This window comes from Pieris napi, chromosome 10 (assembly GCF_905475465.1).
Source record: "Pieris napi chromosome 10, ilPieNapi1.2, whole genome shotgun sequence".
In the NCBI taxonomy this organism is placed as follows: domain Eukaryota; kingdom Metazoa; phylum Arthropoda; class Insecta; order Lepidoptera; family Pieridae; genus Pieris; species Pieris napi.
Genome location: NC_062243.1, coordinates 13,126,755 through 13,150,768, shown reverse-complemented (window position 1 = coordinate 13,150,768; position 24,014 = coordinate 13,126,755). Strand labels below are relative to the sequence as shown.

The 24,014-nt window shown below is 36.5% G+C and overlaps 4 protein-coding genes across 6 annotated transcripts in view; 2 read left to right on the top strand and 2 right to left on the bottom strand.

Annotated features, from left to right (window-relative positions):
* LOC125053215 (nipped-B-like protein B) overlaps positions 1 to 2,391 on the top strand; it is a 32,183-nt gene extending 29,792 nt beyond the window's left edge. For all 3 annotated transcript variants that reach the window (XM_047654463.1, XM_047654462.1, XM_047654461.1), the window contains exon 6: positions 405 to 2,391. In XM_047654463.1, coding sequence (XP_047510419.1) covers positions 405 to 1,775 — 1,371 coding nt within the window. In that variant the 3' untranslated portion in view covers positions 1,776 to 2,391. The remainder of the gene's footprint in view (positions 1 to 404) is intronic.
* Positions 2,378 to 7,340, bottom strand: LOC125053216 (ATP-binding cassette sub-family F member 3). Its single transcript, XM_047654464.1, has 11 exons — positions 7,153 to 7,340; positions 6,946 to 7,051; positions 6,536 to 6,704; positions 5,741 to 5,955; positions 4,748 to 5,011; positions 4,464 to 4,664; positions 3,766 to 3,948; positions 3,521 to 3,694; positions 3,271 to 3,445; positions 2,920 to 3,100; positions 2,378 to 2,837 (listed from the first exon to the last, which is right to left on the bottom strand). Exons 1-11 carry the CDS (start codon positions 7,223 to 7,225, stop codon positions 2,461 to 2,463), a joined length of 2,118 nt encoding a protein of 705 aa, XP_047510420.1. The 5' UTR covers positions 7,226 to 7,340; the 3' UTR covers positions 2,378 to 2,460.
* Positions 7,341 to 16,829: 9,489 nt separating this feature from the next.
* LOC125053140 (transcription factor E2F5-like) lies at positions 16,830 to 19,220 on the top strand. The gene is made up of 7 exons (XM_047654367.1): positions 16,830 to 17,062; positions 17,140 to 17,249; positions 17,318 to 17,419; positions 18,122 to 18,302; positions 18,539 to 18,616; positions 18,819 to 18,897; positions 18,962 to 19,220. The coding sequence occupies exons 1-7, from the start codon at positions 16,946 to 16,948 to the stop codon at positions 19,060 to 19,062; spliced, it is 768 nt and encodes a 255-aa protein (XP_047510323.1). The 5' UTR covers positions 16,830 to 16,945; the 3' UTR covers positions 19,063 to 19,220.
* LOC125053139 (WD repeat-containing protein 46) lies at positions 19,207 to 23,019 on the bottom strand. Its single transcript, XM_047654366.1, has 11 exons — positions 22,861 to 23,019; positions 22,674 to 22,784; positions 22,365 to 22,591; positions 21,851 to 22,102; positions 21,324 to 21,474; positions 20,504 to 20,739; positions 20,261 to 20,425; positions 20,045 to 20,184; positions 19,702 to 19,892; positions 19,503 to 19,601; positions 19,207 to 19,348 (listed from the first exon to the last, which is right to left on the bottom strand). Exons 1-11 carry the CDS (start codon positions 22,888 to 22,890, stop codon positions 19,226 to 19,228), a joined length of 1,725 nt encoding a protein of 574 aa, XP_047510322.1. The 5' UTR covers positions 22,891 to 23,019; the 3' UTR covers positions 19,207 to 19,225.
* Between the last annotated feature and the right edge of the window lie 995 nt (positions 23,020 to 24,014).

The following is a 24,014-nucleotide window of genomic DNA, read 5'->3' as shown; positions in this document are numbered from 1 at the left end:
TCAATGTGTCTAATGTCTGTATGTATGTTGTGATATTTATTTGTACTAACCAGATAATTATGTGTGTGACTTGATTAACATTTTCAATAATGAGTCTATAACGATAAGAGTAATGGGTGTATTTTGACTAATTACTTGAATTTTGTTATCGTTTGTTTACTTCTGAACTCGGGCTAGTTTCGTTTTTAATCATATTCTTGCCATTTTCTTAATTAAAATATTTTCTCTTATAATAACATTAGGTTCACATGGTAACAAAAATGTAACCTTCATGGCCTTTTCCCCCACCATTGAAAACAGTTTATACTTTCATAATACGCAAATAATAACTCACGAAAATAAATTAATCAAGAAAAAAAAACTTAAGACATAAGGTCACCAAATTAATATTTCTTTTATTGCAGAACGCCAAGGAAAAGTTACTTCAAGGTGTTTGGGCAAATAAGGAAGACGGCCACGAGAACCCGTACCGGGAGCTCGTGCAGAAATATGAGGCTTTACTCGAGGTACAACTGTCGCAAGGCAAAAACATCAAGAAGAACAAGACGGCCTCGCCGAGCGCACAAAACCAGACCGGGCCGCTCTCTCTCAACGACGAGCTGCAGACCTCCGGAGACTTCAGCCAGTTCAGCGTTAAGGACACCGACGAGGAAAGCGGCCACGGCGAAGAAGCTCAAAAAGATAACCGACCGAAGAAGACGGAGCCCACGTCGCGCAAAAAGATCATCCAGACACCGGACTTCTCGGAGGCCGAAACTTCGAGCTCCGGTTTCTCAGACGAGACTAGCAACAAAGCGACACAAACCGAACGCGAGAGACCCGGCTCCTTCTTGTGCACGATCGCAGACGGCGAGGATTACCGGTTTAGTATTTACGACGACGTCAGTCCGATGGACAGTCGTTTCCGCAACAGGCCTGAATACCGAGAATTATTTAAGGAGATATTTACAATTTTGAAGAAAGCGGCAGAGAACAAAGACGATGGAGAGCAGCTCCCCTTGCTCGACGACACGACGACCGGCAAGGTGCCACCCGTCACGCCCGCCACGGAGGAGCCGCCGGGCGACTTCACCGACGACACCCAGAGCGTCCTGTCGTCTGTCATGTCCGAACAGTCCATTCCAGTGTCCGACGTCACCGCTCCCGAATCTTCGACGCCCAAAGAGAAGGAGCAGCCCAAACTAGCTTCCGAACCGAAGGAAGCCACGCCGAAGACGAGCGTCGAAAGCAACAAAGAAAACAAACCAGTGGCCGAGAGCACCGAGAAACCGAAAGCCGGCGAGCAAAGGAAAGAGAAGGAGAGAGAAAAGGAGAAAGAACGCGTGCTCACGCCTCTGGTGCGTCAGCCACTGGAGTACATCGCGGCCACTAGAAAGAAGTCCAGGCATCGCAATCGCAAGCACAGTCAAGATCGACAGGGAGCCGACTCGCCAGTCTTTCCGTCGCCACCGAAGATCATCTACCAGAAGTCCTCCAACAAGAAACGCAGAGATTACAGACCCATCGAGGTCAGTCCCCTCGCGAGGCCCGCGGAGGCCGAGTGGAACGGCTCCACGCTCCAGTTCTACAACAGGAACCTCAACTCGCCCACGCCCAGCGTGAGCGGCCGCACCGGCAAGATCTACCAAGGATGGAATCCGGAAACAGACTCCTGGGACATCAAACAGAGCACCGCGTCCCAGGAGATCCACAAGCTCAGGAAACTGGAACTGTCCTACGCCGAGGTCCTGAGGAACACCGACAAGAACAAGAACAGGCGTAAGAAGCATCAATAATATTATCAAATGGTATTTTACAAAACGACCCCCTCTCGCGTCGGCGAGAGTCGAGTGATTCGATCGCCATTTGTCTTCGCCGACCGGACAAAATTTAGTTTTAAGTATTTTGTGATCTGCTAGCGTTACTTATTAATTTATATCACGAACGATCATCGAATGCCATACCGATATACTGTTATTTATTACCGCATATCGCATACGAGCCGACAAGCAATAGTCAAAGTTACAAATTAATTTATTTTACCTTTTTATATAGATCCGACATCATAAAGTAGCGCTTGTAACGTGCAACCGACCGAAATATGCATTTATAGTAGACATTAGACCGAGCGTCCGATTGTGGCTTCTTCGTTCTTTGTGAGCTTTCTTCGTATATCGCATTCTTTTTCATTCGGATCGATCGAGAGTTTGTTCCGTCATCGAGTCACTATTTTAATTGTATATTGTGTATTTTATTATGAAAATTTATTTGTAAATATTCTTTAAGTTAATTTTATATTAATTAATTTGCCATGGTACAGCGGCGCTTCGATTCATCGTGGGAATCGTCCGCCGAATTATTTAATGAGGATGAGAGGTCGGAGGTATGAAAATAAAAATTGGAACAAAATAATCAGTATTTCATTTAACCTTACGATAAGAACAGTTATAAATAAATATCGAAAGACTCGAAGAGCGGAGATCACTTCTGCGCGTCCAGCAGCTCCCGCTCGACGATCTTGCGGTACTCGTCGAAGCCGCCCTCGACGCTCTGCACGGAGCCTCCGCCGCAGACCCACAGCTCCCGGCAGACCATGCGGATCAGGCGCTCGTCGTGGGACACGAGGATGACGCCGCCCGAGTACTTGTTGATGGCCTTGCCCAGCGCCTCGATCGTCTCGATGTCCAGGTGGTTGGTTGGCTCGTCGAGCACCAGGAAGTTGGGGCTGCCGAGACACAGGTTGGCGAAGGCCACCCTCGATTTCTGGCCTCCGGACAGGCTCCCGATCGTCTGCAGAGCCAGCTCCCCGCTCACGCCGAAGCTGCCCAGCTGCCGCCGGTACTCCTCTATCGTCTTGCCTGCCGACAGACCCTCGTCACGATGCGCCTCTCGGAACTAGTAATAATAATAATAAACCGAATAAACCGTTCGATGACTCACCGGGATAATTCCTCTGGAGCAGCTCCACGGAGTTGACGTTCATCTCCAGCTGATCGACGTGATGCTGCGAGAAGTACCCGAACTTGAGCCCCCGATGCACGCTCCTGAGTCCGCTCGTAGGAGACAGGATGCCCATGATTATCTTCAGCAGGGTGGTCTTCCCCGCGCCGTTGTCGCCCACCTGTCATTCGTCAAGTGTTGCCCCGGGTGAGTCTCCAAGGGGACAATCGCCCAGGCACATGCGCACATACGCACATACATACATGGGCAGGTCTAGGAATCGAGAGTCCGAGAGGGGCGGACGGACGACTCGGGGAAGAGATAGAGGTAGAGTTTTGTTCGCGAACTCACGATACATATCCTGGACTCGAGCGTGGCCCCGAGGTTGACGTCGGTGAAGATGAGCCGGCCCTCGGAGTAGCGGAAGCCGACCTCGTTGAGCTGCAAGATGGGCGGAGACAGGGGCTCGGTCTCCGGGAACCTCAGCACCACGTCGACCTCCTTCTCTATCGGCTTCAGCTCGGGCCTGGGGTTTAAAAGTCACGTGACCGACGGGCGGAGGCGGGGAGCGACGAGAAAAGAAAAGAGAGAAGGCGCTCACAGCCTGTCCAGCATCTTGATCTTGCTCTGCACGGAAGACGCGCGGTTGGCGTTGTAGCGGAAGCGGTCGATGAAGTCCTGCGTGTGCGCCCGATGCTGCTGCTGCGCCTCGAACTCGCGCTGCTGGTTCTTCAGCTTCTCCGTCTTCGTCTTGTGGAACTGCTCGTAGTTGCCTCTGCGCGAGAGAAGAAGGTTGCAGAACATGGTATCTATCGGCTCTCGGCGAGAGGAACCTCCGGGCCTCACCTGTAAGTGTCGATCCGTTGCGAGTGAAGATGCATAATGTCCGTCGGGACGGTGTCGAGGAAGTTCCTGTCGTGGGAGACCACCAGGAGGGTGGTCGGCCAGTTCTGCAAGTAGCTCTCGAGCCAGATTATCGCTTTTATGTCCAACATGTTCGTCGGCTCATCCAGGAGCAGAAGGTCGGGTCTGAAATTCACATTTTCAATTATTTTTACGAAATCTTTTTGAAGTGAAACTTCTTTATCGGGGTTGGAAAAAAATTTAGTGTAACATTTTTCGGTTACGCGTCACATGTTTCGGTTACGCGTCACATTTGACCGTTACGCGCGTCTTTTTCTCGTCCCTACCACGGTTGATTCGAAGAGATTCTAAACCATTAATAACAAAAATTTATAATAACTATAACAATGATACTAAAAATTATATTACAATTTATGAAATTCTGTAATAATCTTAGTGGTAATAAGGTAAAATGAAATAATTGTATTATTTGTATTCAAGTCTGTGATATTAAAAGCCTTTTGTTAAACTTTATCTAATTTAACTTTATTTAACCAATTTCTGTAAAGTTAGTTGCATATAGATAATTTTTCGAAAAATAAGGTCATAAAGAAGTTTCACTTCTAACGTGTGTACACTAGTACACGCACATTTTTTAATTTTGCGAAGGTAATATTGTTTATTTTAATTTATGGACCCACTTGGAGAACAAGGCCCTCGCCAGCGCGAGCCTCATGCGCCACCCTCCGGAGAAGGTCCTCGTGGCTCGAGCCTGCATCTCCGACGAGAATCCTAAACCGTTCAGTATGATGGAGGCCCTCGCGGGTGCTTTGTCCGACTCGATGTTTTCTAGTTGTGCATAGATTTCTGTTAATTCTGATGACAGACTGGGATCCGTCGAACTGCAACATGGATATTTTATTTTTGTTACACCTCAAGACTCATCTCATTAGAAGAGAAGACCTCAGCTAAACCTAAAGCTTACCCGTTATTGATAGAAGTGGTGATTTCCTTCTCTCTCTTCAACAAAGTCTCTCTGACCGTATCGCATTCGAGTACACTTTGCAGTGCAATCGTGTCGTCACCGACGACTTCTTGCTCCACGTGAAGAACTGAAATGTGTGATGGTATCTTCAGTTGTTTTGCCGAAATCATCCTCAGAAGTGTGGTTTTGCCTAAACCGTTTCTTCCCACGAGACCGTAACGACGACCGAACGCTAGAACCAGATCTGCGCCTTGTAATAATACTCTGAAATAACATTCATTAAAATCATAAGGAGTGTGGGAATGTGATAATGAATAAGTGAGATCTAAATTAGTATTAGATTATTGTTATTTGGTAAAGTGAAATCGAACTTTACTTTTGTCGTTCTTTGGGAGAGAGAAGCGAGCATTAATCAATATAGGAAAAAAGGCACTGAATTGAGAAATAAATATTCCTAACCTATCCTGGCTAATTATTAACAATATGAAGGTTTAATAACTACATATATGGTTTTTAAACTTAAAAAAATATCCTTAATACAATTCCGCATCTTCTGCCAGAAACCAGTGTTTCAATGCAGATACACAGAAAATTTACTCAGAACTGTAGAAGTGTTGGCTCGTAACTAATTAGTCACCCCAAATTTTCCGTAAAAGATTTTGTTCGAGGTATTTCATGTTGCAGTGACAGTTAGATAAATTTCATGTTTTTATAAGATGCCTATTTTAATAGTTTCCTAACTCAAGAAGATTTTCTATACGCACAATATACACAATGAATATACCTAGGTAATGCACGGGACTCATAGATTAAGGGTTAAAATATTTCAAGTAAATAATCAATATTATGTATGAAAAAAAAAATCATGTTTCTTCAATTAATAAACTGTGTAGTGTAAAGATGCTTTTTCCTGTACTTTCAGGCTTTATGTACTGTGTGCTGGACACAGAAATATTTAGGATCAATCTTTTGGCTACAAAATGAACTGCATACCTGTCACCATAGGCAATGTCAAAGTTTTCTATCCTTATATCTTGAGTCCTGTTAGTGCCTTTTGCTTCTAATTTACTGTCTTTCTTTGAAGTGACCTGTGATGCCGTGGCAGTTTGTAAAACTGGAATTGCTACGGGTACTTTTGCCTCCTTATGTTTTTGCTGCTTCTGTTGTAATTTTGCCTCAGCTTTTTCTAGTTTTCTAGCATCAACTTTCTAAAAATTCAATTTAAAATATGTATATTTTTTTAATATAGTGCTTTACTATAAGAACCAGTAATAAATAAAAAAATATGTTTATTTAGGAATATAAGATACAGGGATCACTTATTCCACCGTCTACATCCTCCGTCTTCTTTGCCGATGAGTAGGGATGACTACCAATATAAATTTAATGACGTGGAATAAGTGATCCCTGTATCTTATATTCCATAATAAGGATATTTTTTTTGGTCTTTTTTTATTTTTACTATGGCACACATAGAAGAAAGGAGGGAGATATGGTCTGCTTTTTATTTGCGTTAAATTAAAAACTGAACAGAAACCTTGCAGTCCAGTTTCTGGTAGCAGCACCTGTTCACAGGCATGACGTGTGAGCCAACGAATTGAGGGAATTTAACAACCCGTCACACATCGCCACCACCCCAGTCACATTTGAGTAAGCATGACTTCTCTGGCTTCCCAGTTATTGAAACTAAACCTAGTGCGCATGTCAGGCATTTCCCTTCCTCCAGGCTCAACAAGCTGGCACAAGAAAACAGCACCAATATTTAAGGATGAACACATTAATACTTACAAAATTATCATCCCTTGTCTGTAGCCATATGCTCTTTACATCATTGTTTTCCATTACTGGGACTGTCATTGAAGCTAAGTGTATGGGAGCATCGAGAACTTTCCGTGGACCATTAGAAGTTTTTGTTTTTTCTGGTTGTAGCATATGAAGCAATTTTTCACATATATCCCTGAAATAGTTGTTTTGGAAAAGTAAGTAATAAAAAAGGTTTTCAAGTTTATGTAAGATAATTATATCTTACATTGATAAAAAGAAACTATTAGAGACACTTGCGAAAACTGAATGCTGTAATAATTGTCACAAGTTGAGACACTAGGGCTTGTTTCCAATAATACCGATAAGTGTTAATGGAAAGGTAGTAACTAATATAAACAAGGAAAAAAGGTGCAAACTACTAGATAAATAAATACCTTATGTCCTCTTCTGACTTTTCTGATATTCCTTGTAACACTTCACCCACAGCTTCAAATACTTCCTCTTTGTCTTCAAATTCACCAGCACTGCTATCCAGAACATCTTAAAAATTATAAATGCTTTATCTGTAAAAAGCTTATACGAAAAAGTAATAACAATAATTGTTATTTTTCTAACCTCTATATCTGAATGCAGAACCTTACCTTCTACATATTTTTTTAATTCTTCGTCAATTAAAGGAAATTGACTTTTTATATATTCACCACAGTTTGCCATTTTCTCTGATACTCGGTATTTCAACCAAGATAAATACTTTTATTATTTTACCATTTATTTATAAGACAACGTATAACTCCCCTTTGGCAATGTAAATTGTAAACTGACAGGTCTGACACATTCACAGATGAATTTGAAATTAGCTACTGAGTACTGACATTCAAATTTAATTCATTCGTATAATTCGTAGACGGACTATGGTATAGACCAAGCATCAGCGTACAGCGTGTGAGATAGCGAATGATCGACATATCACATATGTCATATTTACAGTTTTAATTCATTGAAGATTGCTTATTATTGACCAAAATACACATTCGAATGAATAATTCTTGAACAAAGTTAATGAGTCGTGACAAAATAAGCTACTTACCGATGAAAGGTTATGTTTGGTTCTTTACGTTCACTATAGCTTTTACAGCCAATTATGCAACAATTCACCATGACTGACACTTTAAATACACCTCTTATAAGGATAAAGTCATAAAATATGGGTTTGACTTGGGTTTCACCGATTTATCAGTAAGCGGTGAAAACTTGTTTACCACCAAGGGCTCGGTGGTAAACAAATAAAACCCGATACGTAAATAGAGACAGAAAAACTGATACTCTGTTTCGCTCGCACTTAAGTATTTCACGTTAATGCCTTCTCTCTTTAGTTATTATTGTTATTTTAGAAGCTCATCTAGTTCTATACTCTATCTACGGTATAATTAATGTTTAAATATCTTGCTCTGTCACTACAGGTCAGAGCCAAACTACAAACTTACTCTGTGATCCATATATTTTTGAAAAGATCATTACAAGGCAAAAGTCAGCCTGACTAAACGTTATATGACTTATCTGACTGAGACACCCACTTTATATTACATTCGTGTTCTATTTTGCTTGGTGGTCCTAACGATGTTCGAGGGCGGTCCTAGATAGCAATATATAGATAGCAACCGATAGCACCACTAGGGCAATGGCAAATTACATCGCTTCGAAGTTCGAATATTCTCGTAGACAGCTACTGTAAAAAATTCAGCCGAATCGAATGCGTAGCTTTTGTTTTTGATTTCAGAAAAATGGAAAATGAGCAATATCAGTCGGTGATACGAGCAAAATCAAAGAGCAAGATCACTTTGATAACGACCGTCAAAAATTGGTTTTACGAGTTTCAATTTAATCGCACGTTGGTTTTTGATGAGCCACGCCCAGGTGCCCCGAAAATGGCTACTACGGAGGGTAACATGACAAAAATTCACAATCTCGTATTGGCAGAATACCGATTTAAGATGTGCGAGAGTCAGTAGGCATCTCAAAAGACCGCGTGGGTCATATCCTCCACGAAGTATTGGGCATGAGAAAGCTGTAGGTGCAATGGGTGCCGCGTTTGCTCACTCCGGACAACGAGCGCAACCATGAGACCACTTCAGAGCAGTGTTTGACGACGTTTAAGCGCAATCCGAACGAGTTTCTGCGTCATTTCGTGACCGTGGACGAAGCGTGGATACATTGGTACACACCAGAAACCAAGGAATAGTCGAAACAGTGGACTTCGCCCTTTTGGCGCCATGGATAAACCGAAAATTCGTAAAATTTTCGAATATGAGTTCCTACGTGGAAATACCGCCCAAACAATACGAAACAACATAATATGACAATTTTTTTTTTTTTTTTTTTTTTTGACAACTTTGACCTAAAAATCTTCTCTTTAATTAGGAATTCCAAAGTCAATTTTTACAGTTATTTTACTCGTGCATTTGTTTTTCGAAAACCACGGTTCATTTAATTTTCCCGTTTTAATTTTTTGTCTTTGCGTCACTCTATTTATAAAATGGAAAACATAAAAACACGTTGTTTACGAGTATGAGTTCGAAACCGCTCGAAAGATTAATGATGTGTAGTAGACCAGTGCAGATAGCCTTTAAAATAAATAAAAAGGGAAAAAAATCACAGTAGGATGAAACCCATTAGAAAAGGAGGGGAATATGATCAAAATGAAAGGAAAAATAAATTACGGTCGATCTGAGGTCGGGAAGGGGGGGGGGGGGGGGGGGAGTTTTAAGGGTAAAAAACGGTTTATCTCGATTTCCGGCAAAACTAAAAGTCCTATCGAAGAAAGTTAAATGGCAAAGTTGGAGGTAATAAAAATATCTAAAACTTTTGTATTCACACATTTTTCACATAACCTCAAAATTTATGTGAAAAATTCAAAAAACCAAGTTTTTGCTTTTTTATTTTTATCTTTAACAAAAATATATTTTTTTTGACGAAATTTGGTGAAAACTTACCTTTCTATGCCCCAAATACACTGTAATTTATTTGATTAAAAATATTTATTTGTTCACCTTATTTTGAATTAATATCGAAAAAACACCCTAATTTTCAATCGAAAATTCTGACGTCAAAATTTCAGCTTTTTTCAAAAAGTTGGTGTGCTTTCAGTTCGTTGAAATCTCTACTTTCCTATGGTAAAAAAATATATATATATTGCCATAGTAAATCTTCTCAGAAAACGCAAAAAATCGTATGCAGTATCGCCCAGACCTGTCATCCCCTTCCTTACTTCTCTATGAAATACGAAAATTTTAGCCCATCTAAAGGTTAAATTTTTTTTTTAGGTCACTCAGGTATATATAAGTTCTTCTACATCTTAAAATAGTAATAAATAGGCATCTGATTATAATTTAAAGAAGATTCATAGAGAAGTAGGGAAGGGGATGACGGGTCTGGGCGTTACTGCATACGATTTTTTGCGTTTTATGAGAAGATTTACTATGGTAATATATATATATTTTTTCACCATAGGAAAGTAGAGATTTCAACGAACTGAAAGCACACCAACTTTTTGAAAAAAGCTGAAATTTTGACGTCAGAATTTTACTGTAATTTTATTTGGTTTCAAAAATTATCGGCACTGGTCTATAGGGCGGCGGAAGTGGCATAACTATACCATCTTTGGCCCGTGGCAAATCTTCTTTCGTGGCAATTATTTTGATGGGGCCCTACCAGTAAAAATTGTCCCTACTCAGTTTAATTTTAATAAACTTCGAGCGTACTCGTTTTCAGCGTACATACTCAATTACACATTGTAGGTATATGTCCCACTAATGGCCATAGGCCTCCTCTCTTCGGCGAGAGGGAATGGTCTGTAGTCCCCACGCTAGCCCAATGCGTATTGAAGACTTCACATTCATCCATAGAACATAATATCTCTTGGGCAGGGGCCCTCTTGGCTTTCTAGGCCACTGCTGATTCACGACAACGCTATCTTGGATATCTTCCTGCAAGGTGAAAAATTCAACTATGATGGGGCAGTCGAAACCGCCTTCAAAGATTTTATTGATTCCCGTCCGAATGGTTTTTTTAGTAAAGATATCAATGAGCTACATATAAGATGACTTCAGTACATAGATAGCAATGGTAGATTAATAGCAATGGTACATACTTTGATTAATTAAATATATTCTATTTAAAGAAAAAAAGTGCGTGCGTACAAAGTACACATGCTAGAAGTGAAACTTGTTTGGCAAATTAATTTTTAAGTTTTGTCATATTTCTACAAATCTAAAACTTTACATTCCCGATACTTAGGGGGAGGGAAAAAAGAAGAATATGTTAGGTATTTAATGAATTTAATTTAAAATTTAATTTAATTTAATTAATTTTCTTAATTTAATAAATATAAGAAAATTAATACAAATTATATTTATTTCTTCGGTAATAAAAACACGTGGCATTTTAATTTACAATTCGTAATTTGAGATTTAAATAAATTATTTTGCATAAAATATAAAATACCTACTAGGTAGTTAATATTTCATAAATTCCTTTTACGAAATTTTAATTTCTATAAAGTAATTCGCACTTCTCACTCTCTCTTAATCGGTCTCAATCGCTCTGTCCCTTTTCTTCGACAAAAACGCTGCACATCTTCGTGACGCTAATATTATTATTATTGCGTTTCATCGGTAAAAATTTTACCCTCATGCGCTTAAGAAGTTTCACTTCAAAAATCTACTTTTTGTTCCTTCCGTACAAAACGCCAATTTCATATGTAACGACCTAATATAAAAGGTAGATAAGTGGCATTAAATCCATGATCCGCGACACGGGAATTGACAAAATTATCTATGGTTGTGTATAACGATTTCACTCGGTTGTACATGAGAGTATACTTTTTAGTTTTTACCTATGATGTGATGCGGCCGGCCTACAACTAAGCAACTAAGATCCTTACAGCACAACTTGTTCACATCACGCAGGCTCAGCAGTCTATGACCTTGCGACTTCTTTTAATCTCTCTCAATTGGTCAATGAAGGCACTCGATAGCCAGATATCGAAGACTATACTTCCAATTACCTTGACCTTCTGCTGACTTTAGATCTGGACCGGTACGTGGTCTCTGTATCTACCACAAATGGTCCGGTCACTGTCTGGTGAAATCTGTGTCGTCATATTAGACGAGAGCCTGCGCGGATAATATGTATTTTATTAAAACATTAAGATTAAGAAAATTCATACAAATCTCCAATTAAGGGGCGTCCATAAATTACGTGAGGTGTTTTTTTAAATTTTCTGTACCTCCCTCCCCCCTTGGTGAGATGTCGTGAGATTTTATTCAACCCCCTCCCCCATCCCCCAATCTTCCGTGAGATTTTTCAAAATGTGGGTTTCTTACGTAAGGACCCACCTATGTAAGGACATACGTTATAAAAAAAAAAAAGGGTGCGTGTACTTATGTACGCGCGTAAGAAGTTATACTTCTTTGGCATTATTAAAAATAGTTTTTGATTGCATGCAAATAATTAATTACAATTAAATAATCAAAGACTGGAAAAGGAGTCATTAAAGTCAATAAAGTTCAGTTTACATTTGAAAAATTAATTAAATAAATATTTATTATTATTCTCTTACATTAAACAAATAAAACACTATTTATCTTTAAAACATTTTTATTTCATTATACTATTTATTTTTAAGTGACTGTCTTCATCAGAATTTCGGTTTGTAATTTTAAATTAATCATTACTTGGTTGTGCATCTACGAGGCTTCTCCAAAACTAAAACTACTACTTGCTTTCTGCAACAAATAAGAGAATATTAATTTAAGCTCTGTCCATGCAAAACTTAAATTTTTTTATAATTCATATTATAAATTTTTTAACACATTTATATTAATATAATTATATAAATGTGTTAATAATATAATTTGTAGCACATGCTACAGACCTGGATAGCAACTTTCTTTTATTCTATTTAGAGATAGAGATAATTTAAATATAATACCGGTGTCTTCCGTGTAGGTTTCTTTGGAGTTGTTTGGGGATTCTTGTTGTTCAGTTCGACATGATTTTCTTTAACCTTTCTTTAATCCTACAAAATAATGAAATTGTTAAGTTATGTTGTCACTGTTGTGCACACCTTTGTTTGGCTTTTTTAGTATTCAAGTTATGTCAAAACTGATTTATTACCTTGTCATTGTTGGCTTTTGGGATATCAATTGTTTCCAAAATGATTTTATTTGTAATATCCTGAAATATATAAATAACATCTGTTAATTTAAGTATCATGGTGAGTGGTTCGCACTCAGGTATTAAGGTGTATTATACCCACTGTCCATTATAAGTGGGAATGGGCTCACTTCTGGCTGGACAGAGTTTCGGTACTACAAGTGCAACATGGATGTTTTGAGGTATTACAATATGTCTAACTACCTGTAGGGGAATAAAGTACTGTTGTGAGCATATGCCTATGCTTGAAAGGTTGAACCTTGAACATTACCATACATCATATTTATAATTAACATTCCTACCTCGACACCATCACAATCAAATTCATTGAAATCTACTTCAAACCGTTGCGGTATCATCTCTGCCATATCCATTGTGTCTCGAGAAGGTGATGGTGGCTTTGTTCCACCTCCAGTTTTAGATGTTTCACGGCGATAAGATGACAACTCTTTTTTTGTATTCAATTTAGTGCACTTCCACTGATTCATCAATTGTTTTTTGTCTCTTGTCCTTATATTTGCTAGATTAAATCTGAAAAATTACATGTTTTGATTAAATAATGTGGTCATTTTTTTGAGATGCAGGTACTTATTAAAATGTTTACTTCTCTGTTATATCGCTCCAAGCCTTCATTTTCTCCTTATTAGTATTCGTGCTTAAATCTTTGTTCTCAATTATTGATATATAGAATATTTCTAAAACGTTGCTGTAACAAACGCAATAAACATAAGCAATGAATAATGGTTCATGTTTCAGTTTTAATCAACAATAATACTCGATAATACCTACGGATAGTTAACCTCAATTGTATTGAAGCACTCAGGAAGGTTGGCACAGTTTTTTCACAAATATTTTATCATATTAATTAGTTTTGATTTAGATATTAAATTTAAATCACTTCTGATCAGTGTTGCCAACTTAATTTTAACGAACCCACCAATTTTGCCGTCGCAACCCACCAGAAAACCACTAAAATCCACACTAACCAATAAAATAAATGTAAGTGTGTTTGTTTAATTATCCTTTTTTCACGCCGAAAGGAAATATAGGATCGATGTGATTTTTATGTCCGCAGATAGGAGGAGGTTAGGCAAGCAGCCGGCGAGCACTATTTTTTTGATTTAACCGCGGGAATCACATGTTTTACTGAAGTAAACAGTAGTCTATGGACTATGTCACTCTTTACTTTAGATGGATAGCATACAGCTAGGATATATTTTTTGACAATAAAAGAACAATATTGTAAATTGAATTATAAAATTCGTTTATTTTCATTACAAAAAAACTTATAGAAGACATACAAAATCGTTAAAAATCATCTTCAGCAGAGGATTCCTCTGCACCTTCTGATTTTAAGTACACTTCTTTCGTTCCTATTTTCTGGACTACATAATTTGGCAAGATGTAATTATTGCAACACTTTCCTTCGCGTTTTAAACCTGCGCGGATTGTCATAATAGATGACAGTAGATCTAGCTTCATTCGGTTTCTGTGTTTTGTCTTCACGATATTCATAATGCTGAATAATCGCTCTACTTCAGCATTAGAGTGCGGTAAAACTAATAAAGATATAGCAAACGTGGCTAAATCTTCAAATCGGTTTTCTCCTGCAATGTCTTCGAAATCCAGCACCTCGTACCAAAATTCCAGCCGCCTCCAGCTGTACTTTCCACCACTTCCAGCCAGTCCTTTAATTGGGAGTCCCGTAACCAACAATCACGGAACTTTTGCGTATATTGCGGTTTTGGCATTTTGTTTTAAAAATAAACTAAACATTTGCAAACAAACAAGGTCGCTCCGATGCATAGCATAACCAAAACTACTAAGTATCTGTGTTGTGTATTTCTATTTTTGTGCATGCATACGAAACGAACACATACAAATCTCATTAATTCAAATCAAATTTGACCCATTAGACATACGAATAAAGTCCATAATCAAAATAATTTAAGAAATTGATAAACTTGTTTCGGGAAATTCCCGAAAATAACGAACGTAATTTTACAGAGTTGCCTACAGTGTTGCCAACTTAATTTTAACGAACCCACCAATTTTGCCGTCGCAACCCACCAGAAAACCACTAAAATCCACACTAACTAATAAAATAAATGTAAGTGTTTGTTTATTTATCCTTTTTTCACGCCGAAAGGAAATATAGGATCGATGTGATTTTTATGTCCGCAGATAGGAGGGGGTTAGGCAAGCAGCCGGCGAGCACTATTTTTTTGTTTTTACCGCGGGAAACACATGTTTTACTGAAGTAAACAGTAGTCTATGGACTATGTCACTCTTTACTTTAGATGGATAGCATACAGCTAGGATATATTTTTTGACAATAAAAGAACAATATTGTAAATTGAATTATAAAATTCGTATATTTTCATTACAAAAAAACTTATAGAAGACATACAAAATCGTTAAAAATCATCTTCAGCGGAGTCGGATTCCTCTGCACCTTATGATTTTAAGTACATTTCTTTCGTTCCTATTTTCTGGACTACATAATTTGGCAAGATGTAATTATTGCAACACTTTCCTTCGCGTTTTAAACCTGCGCGGATTGTCATAATAGATGACAGTAGATCTAGCTTCATTCGGTTTCTGTGTTTTGTCTTCACGATATTCATAATGCTGAATAATCGCTCTACTTAAGCATTAGAGTGCGGTAAAACTAATAAAGATATACAAACGTGGCTAAATCTTCAAATCGGTTTTCTCCTGCAATGTCTTCGAAATCCAGCACCTCGTACCAAAATTCCAGCCGCCACCAGCTGTACTTTCCACCACTTCCAGCCAGTCCTTTAATTGGGAGTCCCGTAACCAACAATCCCGGAACTTTTGTTTTAAAAATAAACTAAACATTTGCAAACAAACAAGGTCGCTCCGATGCATAGCATAACCAAAACTACTAAGTATCTGTGTTGTGTATTTCTATTTTTGTGCATGCATACGAAACGAACACATACAAATCTCATTACTTAATTCAAATCAAATTTGACCCATTAGTCATACGAATAAAGCCCATAATCAAAATAATTTAAGAAATTTATAAACTTGTTTCGGGAAATTCCCGAAAATAACGAACGTAATTTTACAGAGTTGCCTACATAATGACAAAATATTCCTTTATAAGGTAAACGTTTTCGTCTTTTCCTGTAAAGATATCACTCGTGCTAGTGGTTAAATGTCGTAGCATACCACTGAATGAAACAAAGTAAACCACTAGAAAAATCCACTAGCCACTAAAACCAAAATTCGCCCGCTAAAACGTATATCTAAACCACCAGATCTAGTGGAATATCCACTAAGTTGGCAACACTGCTTCTGATTATAATTCAGACGCACATATAAAATTCGCACTTGTATAATGAAAATAACTAGATACATAGATAATCTTTTATTTTAAACAATAATTCAAACTCCTATATTTGTTTAAAAGGTAAATGTCAATGTCAGATGTCAATTGTCATGGATATTCAAAATTCTTGTTAAGCTGCTAAGCTAAGAAATAGAATATGCGTGAAGTTAGCTTATATTCTATTTCTTTTGTAGATTGCGCACGCTATAATCACACTCCGAATTTTGTGTCATAGGTGCGCGCGCATCGTAAAATTTCACTCTCATCAAATTTTCATAACGCGCCTAAAGAAGTATAACTTCAAAAACCTTATATTTTTTTTTCTTTAACTAGAAAAAGTTGAATAAATGATTCTTTGCTAAAATTGTTATTATATAATTGTTTAATTATGTTTAGTGGCAAATTCATCATTTGTCATTCAATAACTTAAAAAAACCGTAAAAGTGAAAAATTATTATTATAAAGAAGGAATTTGTACGGTCTGGAAAAAAAACTACTACCGACCTACGTAAAAATTAAAACACAACATAAAATATTTTTTTAACATTAACGTGGAATTAAAAAATATTAAGGGATCGATCGATATTCCTTTTGCTAAAATTAGCGTGATTTCTATGCTTTAGGACTAGCCTATAATGCAGAAAGACGCTACAGTCCCGTCTAGTCCATAAGGCGTCATGCCTGTCAAAAAGTGACCAAGTCTCGAGCCATGCAACTACATAAAATACTCTGTTATCTCTAAGTTAGTCTATGGACTTTACTTAATACCAAATACCAACATTTAAATTTATATCCCGCGCCCGCCGCGACGAAATAATATTTCTTTGATCAAAAAACAATTTTTATTTTAAGTTTCACAAATTATGGCAGAGGTAGCAGGATTTAGTTATAAACGATACGAGAAGTCTTTAGGACTACTTACTACTCGATTTGTGACATTGTTACAAAAGGCAAAAGATGGTGTTTTGGATTTAAGATCCGTAAGCATAAAAGAAAAACAATTTAATGGTATAACAATATTATAAACACCTATTCAATATTTAATGTGAATTTTTAGGCTACCGAAATATTAGCTGTTCGGCAAAAAAGAAGAATCTATGATATCACTAATGTTTTGGAGGGTATTGGGCTAATAGAGAAACGAAGTCAAAATAGCATTCAGTGGAAGTATGTTAAATTGATGGTCTTATTTGGTTCCTAGACTGTAACTGTATCTAAGCAATTTTTTTTATTAGAGGTGCTTGCCATGATGGAAATTCAAATGAAATTGGAGCAAAGGTTAATTCCTTAAGGAAACAAATAAGTTCTCTTGAAGACCAAGAACAAATATTAGATCAGTAAGTTCTACTTTAAAATCTTATGATAGATTAATAGAAATTTCTTAAGTCTTTTTTTCTCTTTTAAAGGAAACACCAAATGATGGTATAATTTTAAAACTGTTAAAGGTAAATAGTTACTCACAAAATTTTTGTTATGGGTTAATTTTATGTGCTCTAGACTAAATTACTATGGTCAGCCCAAGTATAAAAAGAGATGAATGAGATCTGCAATGTGTTTTCTTTTGTACATTTGTTTGTAAGAGATAACTTATTCACCTTATTTTTTTTACTAGAATTTTTTTCTATCAAATTAAAGTAATATTTTTATTTCAAAAGAGATATCTATTAAAACTGCTAATGCAATACTTCTGAAATATATAAAAATATTGTTTAGTAGGTTCATTCCTCTTGTATGGCTATGACGTCAGAAAACAACAACCAATTATTCAATGGTTCTGAACATAATGTTACAAAATATTGACAAAAGTAGTGACTTCATTGCTAAAAGTAACTGTTGTTACATGGAATTGTCCATGTAACATATTTCACAGTAAAGGAAAGTTGAAAGAAATGTTATAGTAGAAATTTATATTACCTTGACATTACTGATGTGAATTTATCGTTAGTGATTTATGTGGACTTAAAAATAAAAATGTATAAAATTAGGTAACAATCTCATACATATAAATTTATAATATCTAAACAAGTAAGAACTTTTAGGCACATGCACTTTATAGAGCAAAGTATCAAAAACATACTGGATGATTCGGACAATCAGAGTTTACACTATGTCACCGAAGCTGACATTAGGAAGTGTTATGATGGAGAAAAAGATCAAAATATACTTGTATGTGAGTGTCCCCTTGGCACTGAATTATCATGCAGCCATAATCCATATGAGGTATTATTCTTATTTTGCTGAAATCTGGAAAAGCTTTATAATTAAAATATTCTTTATAATTAATTATTAAGTTTAGGCAATTAGATATATAAAACTTATAAATATGACGCAAACCAAAACAATTATACATAAAAATAAACAACCTATAACCATTTTTAAATTGCTATATTTAATATCATAAGCAAAGTGTGAAGTAATATAAAAAACAGAAATGAATAAAATTGTTGTTATTTCAGGAAAAAGGCAGCATACTGCACTTAAAATCACATGAATCTGTAGGAGTTATATTATTATGTGATTTAAATAAAGAACAGGTTTGAAATTTTTTATTATTTTTTAAGATGATTATTTACTAGACCTTTTATAGAAAAAGGGAACATATAAGACTATTTACTTATTAACAAAAATTTTATTGTACCAAACGTGACAGAATTCAATCATATTAGAGTTTTTGTCTATAGGACAAGTTCGTTATTTCAAAGTTTCAAATGGTGAAATACTTATTGTGCTTTTCAGAAAATGGATCTAGACGACACAGATGAAGAAGTGGAGAGTTACACGGAGTTAGGATTTAGTAATACTTCATCCAATGCAAGTGAGTGGTTTACAATGGAACATGTCTCCCACCGAACGATTCTTCAAAACTACTTTTGTTTCAGATTACCTTCTAAGATTGAGTCCACCCATCACAAAATATGACTTCACATTCTCCCTGAGCGGGTCGGAGGGACTGTGCGATCTGTTCGATATCCCATGCTAACGTTCATATCACTATTTTTAAGATGCTATTTTATTTGGAATTTTATTTTGTGATCATGTTGACTTTACATTTGTAAGAAAATCATGTAAATATATAATCGAGAATGTTCACTATGTGAAAAAGTTTATGTGAATAAAACAAATATTTCTGATATTAAATTGGTTTATTTATTTGGTTTCGGTTTGGGAACGAAACGATCCAAAACGCCAAACGATTTGCTCGGCTTTTGTCTGTCCTTCGGCTCCTTCGGCGTCGTCTGAGTTTTAATGCTTTCCATTATTTGATCCTGAAAATTTTGTAAACTGCAATTACGCCTTTGAAGAAGCCAGATGCGATGCCCTCGGACGACACGTCCGAGTCTCATGAATATAACTTATTTAATACTTTTAATTGTAAGTAAATTACTCTAAAGCGGAATTAGAAAGTCGTAAACTACTGACCTTTCTCGCCTTTTCCTTAATTATTTTCTTTCTAGCAATAGTAGTCAGTCCTTTATTTTTACGTTTCGGCTTCACGTCGATCTTCTTTCGCCTCACGTGCTGAAAATAAATCTGTATTAAGTATGAATAAAAAATGAAGTGTAATAATTTTGTTCAAAATCCGTTTTCCGCAAAGAGACCACTTCGGTTCGTCGCTCACCGGCAACTTAGCCTTGGCTTCGAGTTTGTCCTCGAGCGTGGGCACGTCCACCTTGACGACCTCGAAGGGGTCGAGGGCGATCAGGTCCGCCGGAATCTTCTCCAGCAGGGCCTTGACTTCGGCCTCCTTGCGCTGAGCCTTGTTTTGGTACGGGTTGCTCTCGTACGCGTCGAAGTTGGGCTCGCCGCTGCCTGCAATGCGAAGGAGAAGCTTCACGATAAAAACGAAAGCGGAGCACCGCCGAGACAACCCCTTCCGAAGATTTAGAAAGAAGCATACGATATCTAATATCTCTCTATAAGCATAAATATAGATATATTTGAGTTAGATTAGGGAATCTCACCTGGCACTAGAATGCTCGTGAATCCACCGGAGGTCCCGATTCCGAGTACGTCTTCGTAAGGGCAGAACTTGAAGTTGCATATCGACTTGGCCATTTTGTGTCTCATGTATGGTTTGTCCGCTGTTTTCGTACAGGTATCACTGTAACGTATTTTTATTATTCAAAGACACTATTATTATTATACTATTAAAGTAATGACCCGAAGAAAAAACTCACCTATAAACTTCCACGACTTCTCCCAATCCGACGGCCAGCATGTCCTTCTGTGAGAAATCCAAGTCGACGGCAGAACTTCTGAGTCGGTAATGCTGTAAAGGACCATCCAAGTTACGAATGTCCCATATCTTCAAACTTTTGTCGACACCCGTCGTGGCCATGTACCTTTAAGTTAATGTCTATTAGGTGTACGAGTAGTGTTTAACCGGATTAATGTTTTAATCGATTGAAAATAGATCTTACGTTCCCTTCTGATCCACAGCGATAGCGCTCAGGGGCGTTTTGTGGCATAATATTTTGGCAAGAGGCTTCTTGACGGTCGGAGACCACATCGATACGACACCTTGAGAATTTCCCAAACATATTGTTGCATTATAAGGGTTTTGCGTCATCACAGAAGTCCTCCCCAAATGATTGTTGTAATGACCCACTATTTCTCCTATAGATATATCCAGCCACGACATAAATCCGTATTCATTCTATAATGTCAATAAATTATGAATATTAATTTCATTTAGTTTGTACGGTACAAGGGCCTAACATGTGTACGAAATGTCCGAGGAGTTTTTTTTATTTTAAATGTGAAAGGATTGAGGTAGCATTTTCTTTGAAAGCTCTGACATTTAAAGGAGATGTGATTTCAATATTTTTCCAAATTTATTTTCTTGTTCAAATACAATAAGGACTTTCACTTTAAAATACCAATAACTTTAATGGATATACCATTAAAGTTATATGCATTATACATATATAGCTGTAGCTGTAAACTTGATAAATTAAGAAGCAACTAATAGAGCAAAGCATGCTTGAGCACACAAATTACCAGTGTGATGGAGGCCTTTACCCAAAATGGATTCTTGCCCAACAAGAACAATATTAGTATTGTTCATTGAAAAAGGCATATATAATAATTTATGTAAACCATGAAATTAGTGTAAATAACCTTTTATAAAAATACAATATTTTATAAATAATTAATATTAACTAAACAAATGTAAAATAGAACAATGGAGTTGTCTTCACAATTTTATACTTGTTTAAAACTAAAAATAGCTATACTTACAACTGCCGCTAGTAAGAAATGATATGGAAGAAATTCCATCCTCAATATTTTATCCATTTTTTTCATACAATGCAACTCCATTCCTGTATTATCATAAATGTACAACCATTCCTTTTGAGCGGCTGCAATCATTGTCTCTACATGTAACCAACTGGAAATAAGAATAAGAATCAGTCAGAATAAAAAGCGTTGTTGTAATTACAATGGATGGCTGAAGTGGAACAAAATTTGGCTTCATCAGAGTATGGAATAATTTGCATTTGCAATGAAGTATTCCTTAGTACTTTGTTTTGGAAGATTTGGAATGTAAATGTTGCATTAATACTGGTTTCTACATAGTTAAATGGGCTTTTTGAGTAACTGCTGTGGACATGATAGCAGTACCATCAGTAAAGGTTGTCTGTCAAAATAGCTTCTTAAAGCTTTGGAATGATTCAAATTAGAGCTGGCAGGCCAAGCATGGCTTACACTGTAAATCCATGTGTGAACATAAAAATGTCACTTCTAAAAAAATATTGAATATGTACCTCACGTCATGTATGGATTCCATAACATTAATTTCACAATGTAGCTTTTTAGTGACCCAATCAAAAGCAGCAAGATGACCTTTCTTGCTACCAAGTAACAAGTGTCTGCCATTCTTTGAATATTTTGCCCTGTATGGGCCAAAATCTAGATTAAGGTTGAAAATCTTTGTAGCAGCTGTTATATCAACATTCTTTACAATCTCCTTTTGGGTTATACATGTTGTTCTATGATCATCATCCACTTCTAAGTAACTGAAAAGTTAAAAAATTGCTTCTTTAAAAGTCTCATACTTAAATTGTTTAGATTTGTACATATAATTAATTTCCTATCAAGGGAGTGGTTAAGGCAGTTATTAAGGAGGCCCTGCCCCACAATTAGAATAAAGACAATGTAAAATCTTGTAAGACTATATTTATAACATCTTCACAATCTGGCATATATGCCATATATAGCAATTGTAAAAATTTCTAATTATTATTATTTTAAACATTTTTTACAAATATTCTTTCTTACCCTGCATTTTCTGTTAATAGTATATCAGCCCGTGCTGCTTGGTTTTGAGCAAATCTATATTTAAGTTCTTTCTTTTGTAGTTTGGCTGCATACAGAGCATGTTTGACTCCTTTGTCTGAAATTCCATCCCCACGGGAGTGTTTCTCTAAGTTTTTAATATTAATAGGTGATTTTCCAGAAAATTTTTTGTTAACTTTTTGTGGTTTGGAGTCCTTAATTTCAAGTTTCTAAAAAATAAAATAGGTCAGAAGAGTTAATAGAAGACAAATTATTTAATTAGTAAGTATTAATATGTGTATAGTATCTCACTTTTTTTGTCCATTTGGAATGGGGCTTTAACTTCACGTGGTACTCTTCAACTTCATCACTGTTTTTGATAAGCTTTGAATTATTTTCTTCTCTCTTTTCAAAGTAGCGTAGCTGAAATTTGGGTTATGTTACTTCAGAAAGTGAAATATTATTATTATACTTCCATAATTAGGGATTAGATTAGTACCTTTTTTATTTGCTCCGATTTAACTTTCATGTCTTTATTCTTTAATAATGTTAGATCGTTGAAAAATACTCAAGCTATATTTTTATGCACATGCGTGATGCGATACTGTCAGTATGCAAAACAAAACGTTTAAACGATCAACACAAGTCACAACACACCTCCGTATTCAGAACACAGACTCTGTACAGAATACAGATTAGATAGTAGTCTGTAGTACACAGATGGGACAGTTGTGCTTAAATACAAGATGAGAGCTCGTGTGCAGTGCTCGACATCGGCTGAGTAGCTTTGGTATTGATTACTATATTACTATATCTATAATCTCTCGAAGTGTTACTCGTTAGTCAATATTTAAGTAAATAAATCAAATTTATAAATGCTTAAAATTCACAATGTTTTATCATCAAACGATTGATCATCATCACCATCAAATTGAAAAATGTTGACTGGGTTCTTAAAAAAATTGCCATAATCCGTTTTAAAGGATAATAATAGATAAACATATTTTCATATTTGGTACTAGACTAGCCTTATAACTTATTATATTATGGACCATGTAGATGCAGTGTGGCACTAGCGAAGATATATATATAATATATATAGGTTAAAAAACTATATATATATATAGGTTTTATACTTTCGATAATGATAAACCTTAATTGTAAACCTTAATATATGATACTAGACTATACAATTTGGGCATATTTTATACAGTTATCAGATTTCTCTTATATATGTTAACGTAAAATTGTAAAAACCGTTAGATTGTAATCTATCGGTTATCGGTTATCGGTATTCGGTAGATTGTACTACACTAACTTAGTTATCATTCAAACTTCTTTGGTCAATTACAGATTATTTTTACTTCCCAACAATTTCATATAACTACCGAATAATAATACGTTAAATTGCAAGCAGTATGTTGAGTTGACAATCTTTCGACAGTTTACAATCTCGCGAGATAGATTACAATCTAACGGTTTTTACAATTTTACGGTGACATATACCTACTAGCCTCGAGTCAACACGATATTCGGAACCTAAAATCAAGAGTTACAAATGCTTTAGATAGAATTCGTAACCGTAAAAAATAAGAGTAGACCCCCGGTAGCTTACATTTGTTAGTCACGAGACAACGTTATTTAATATTTGGT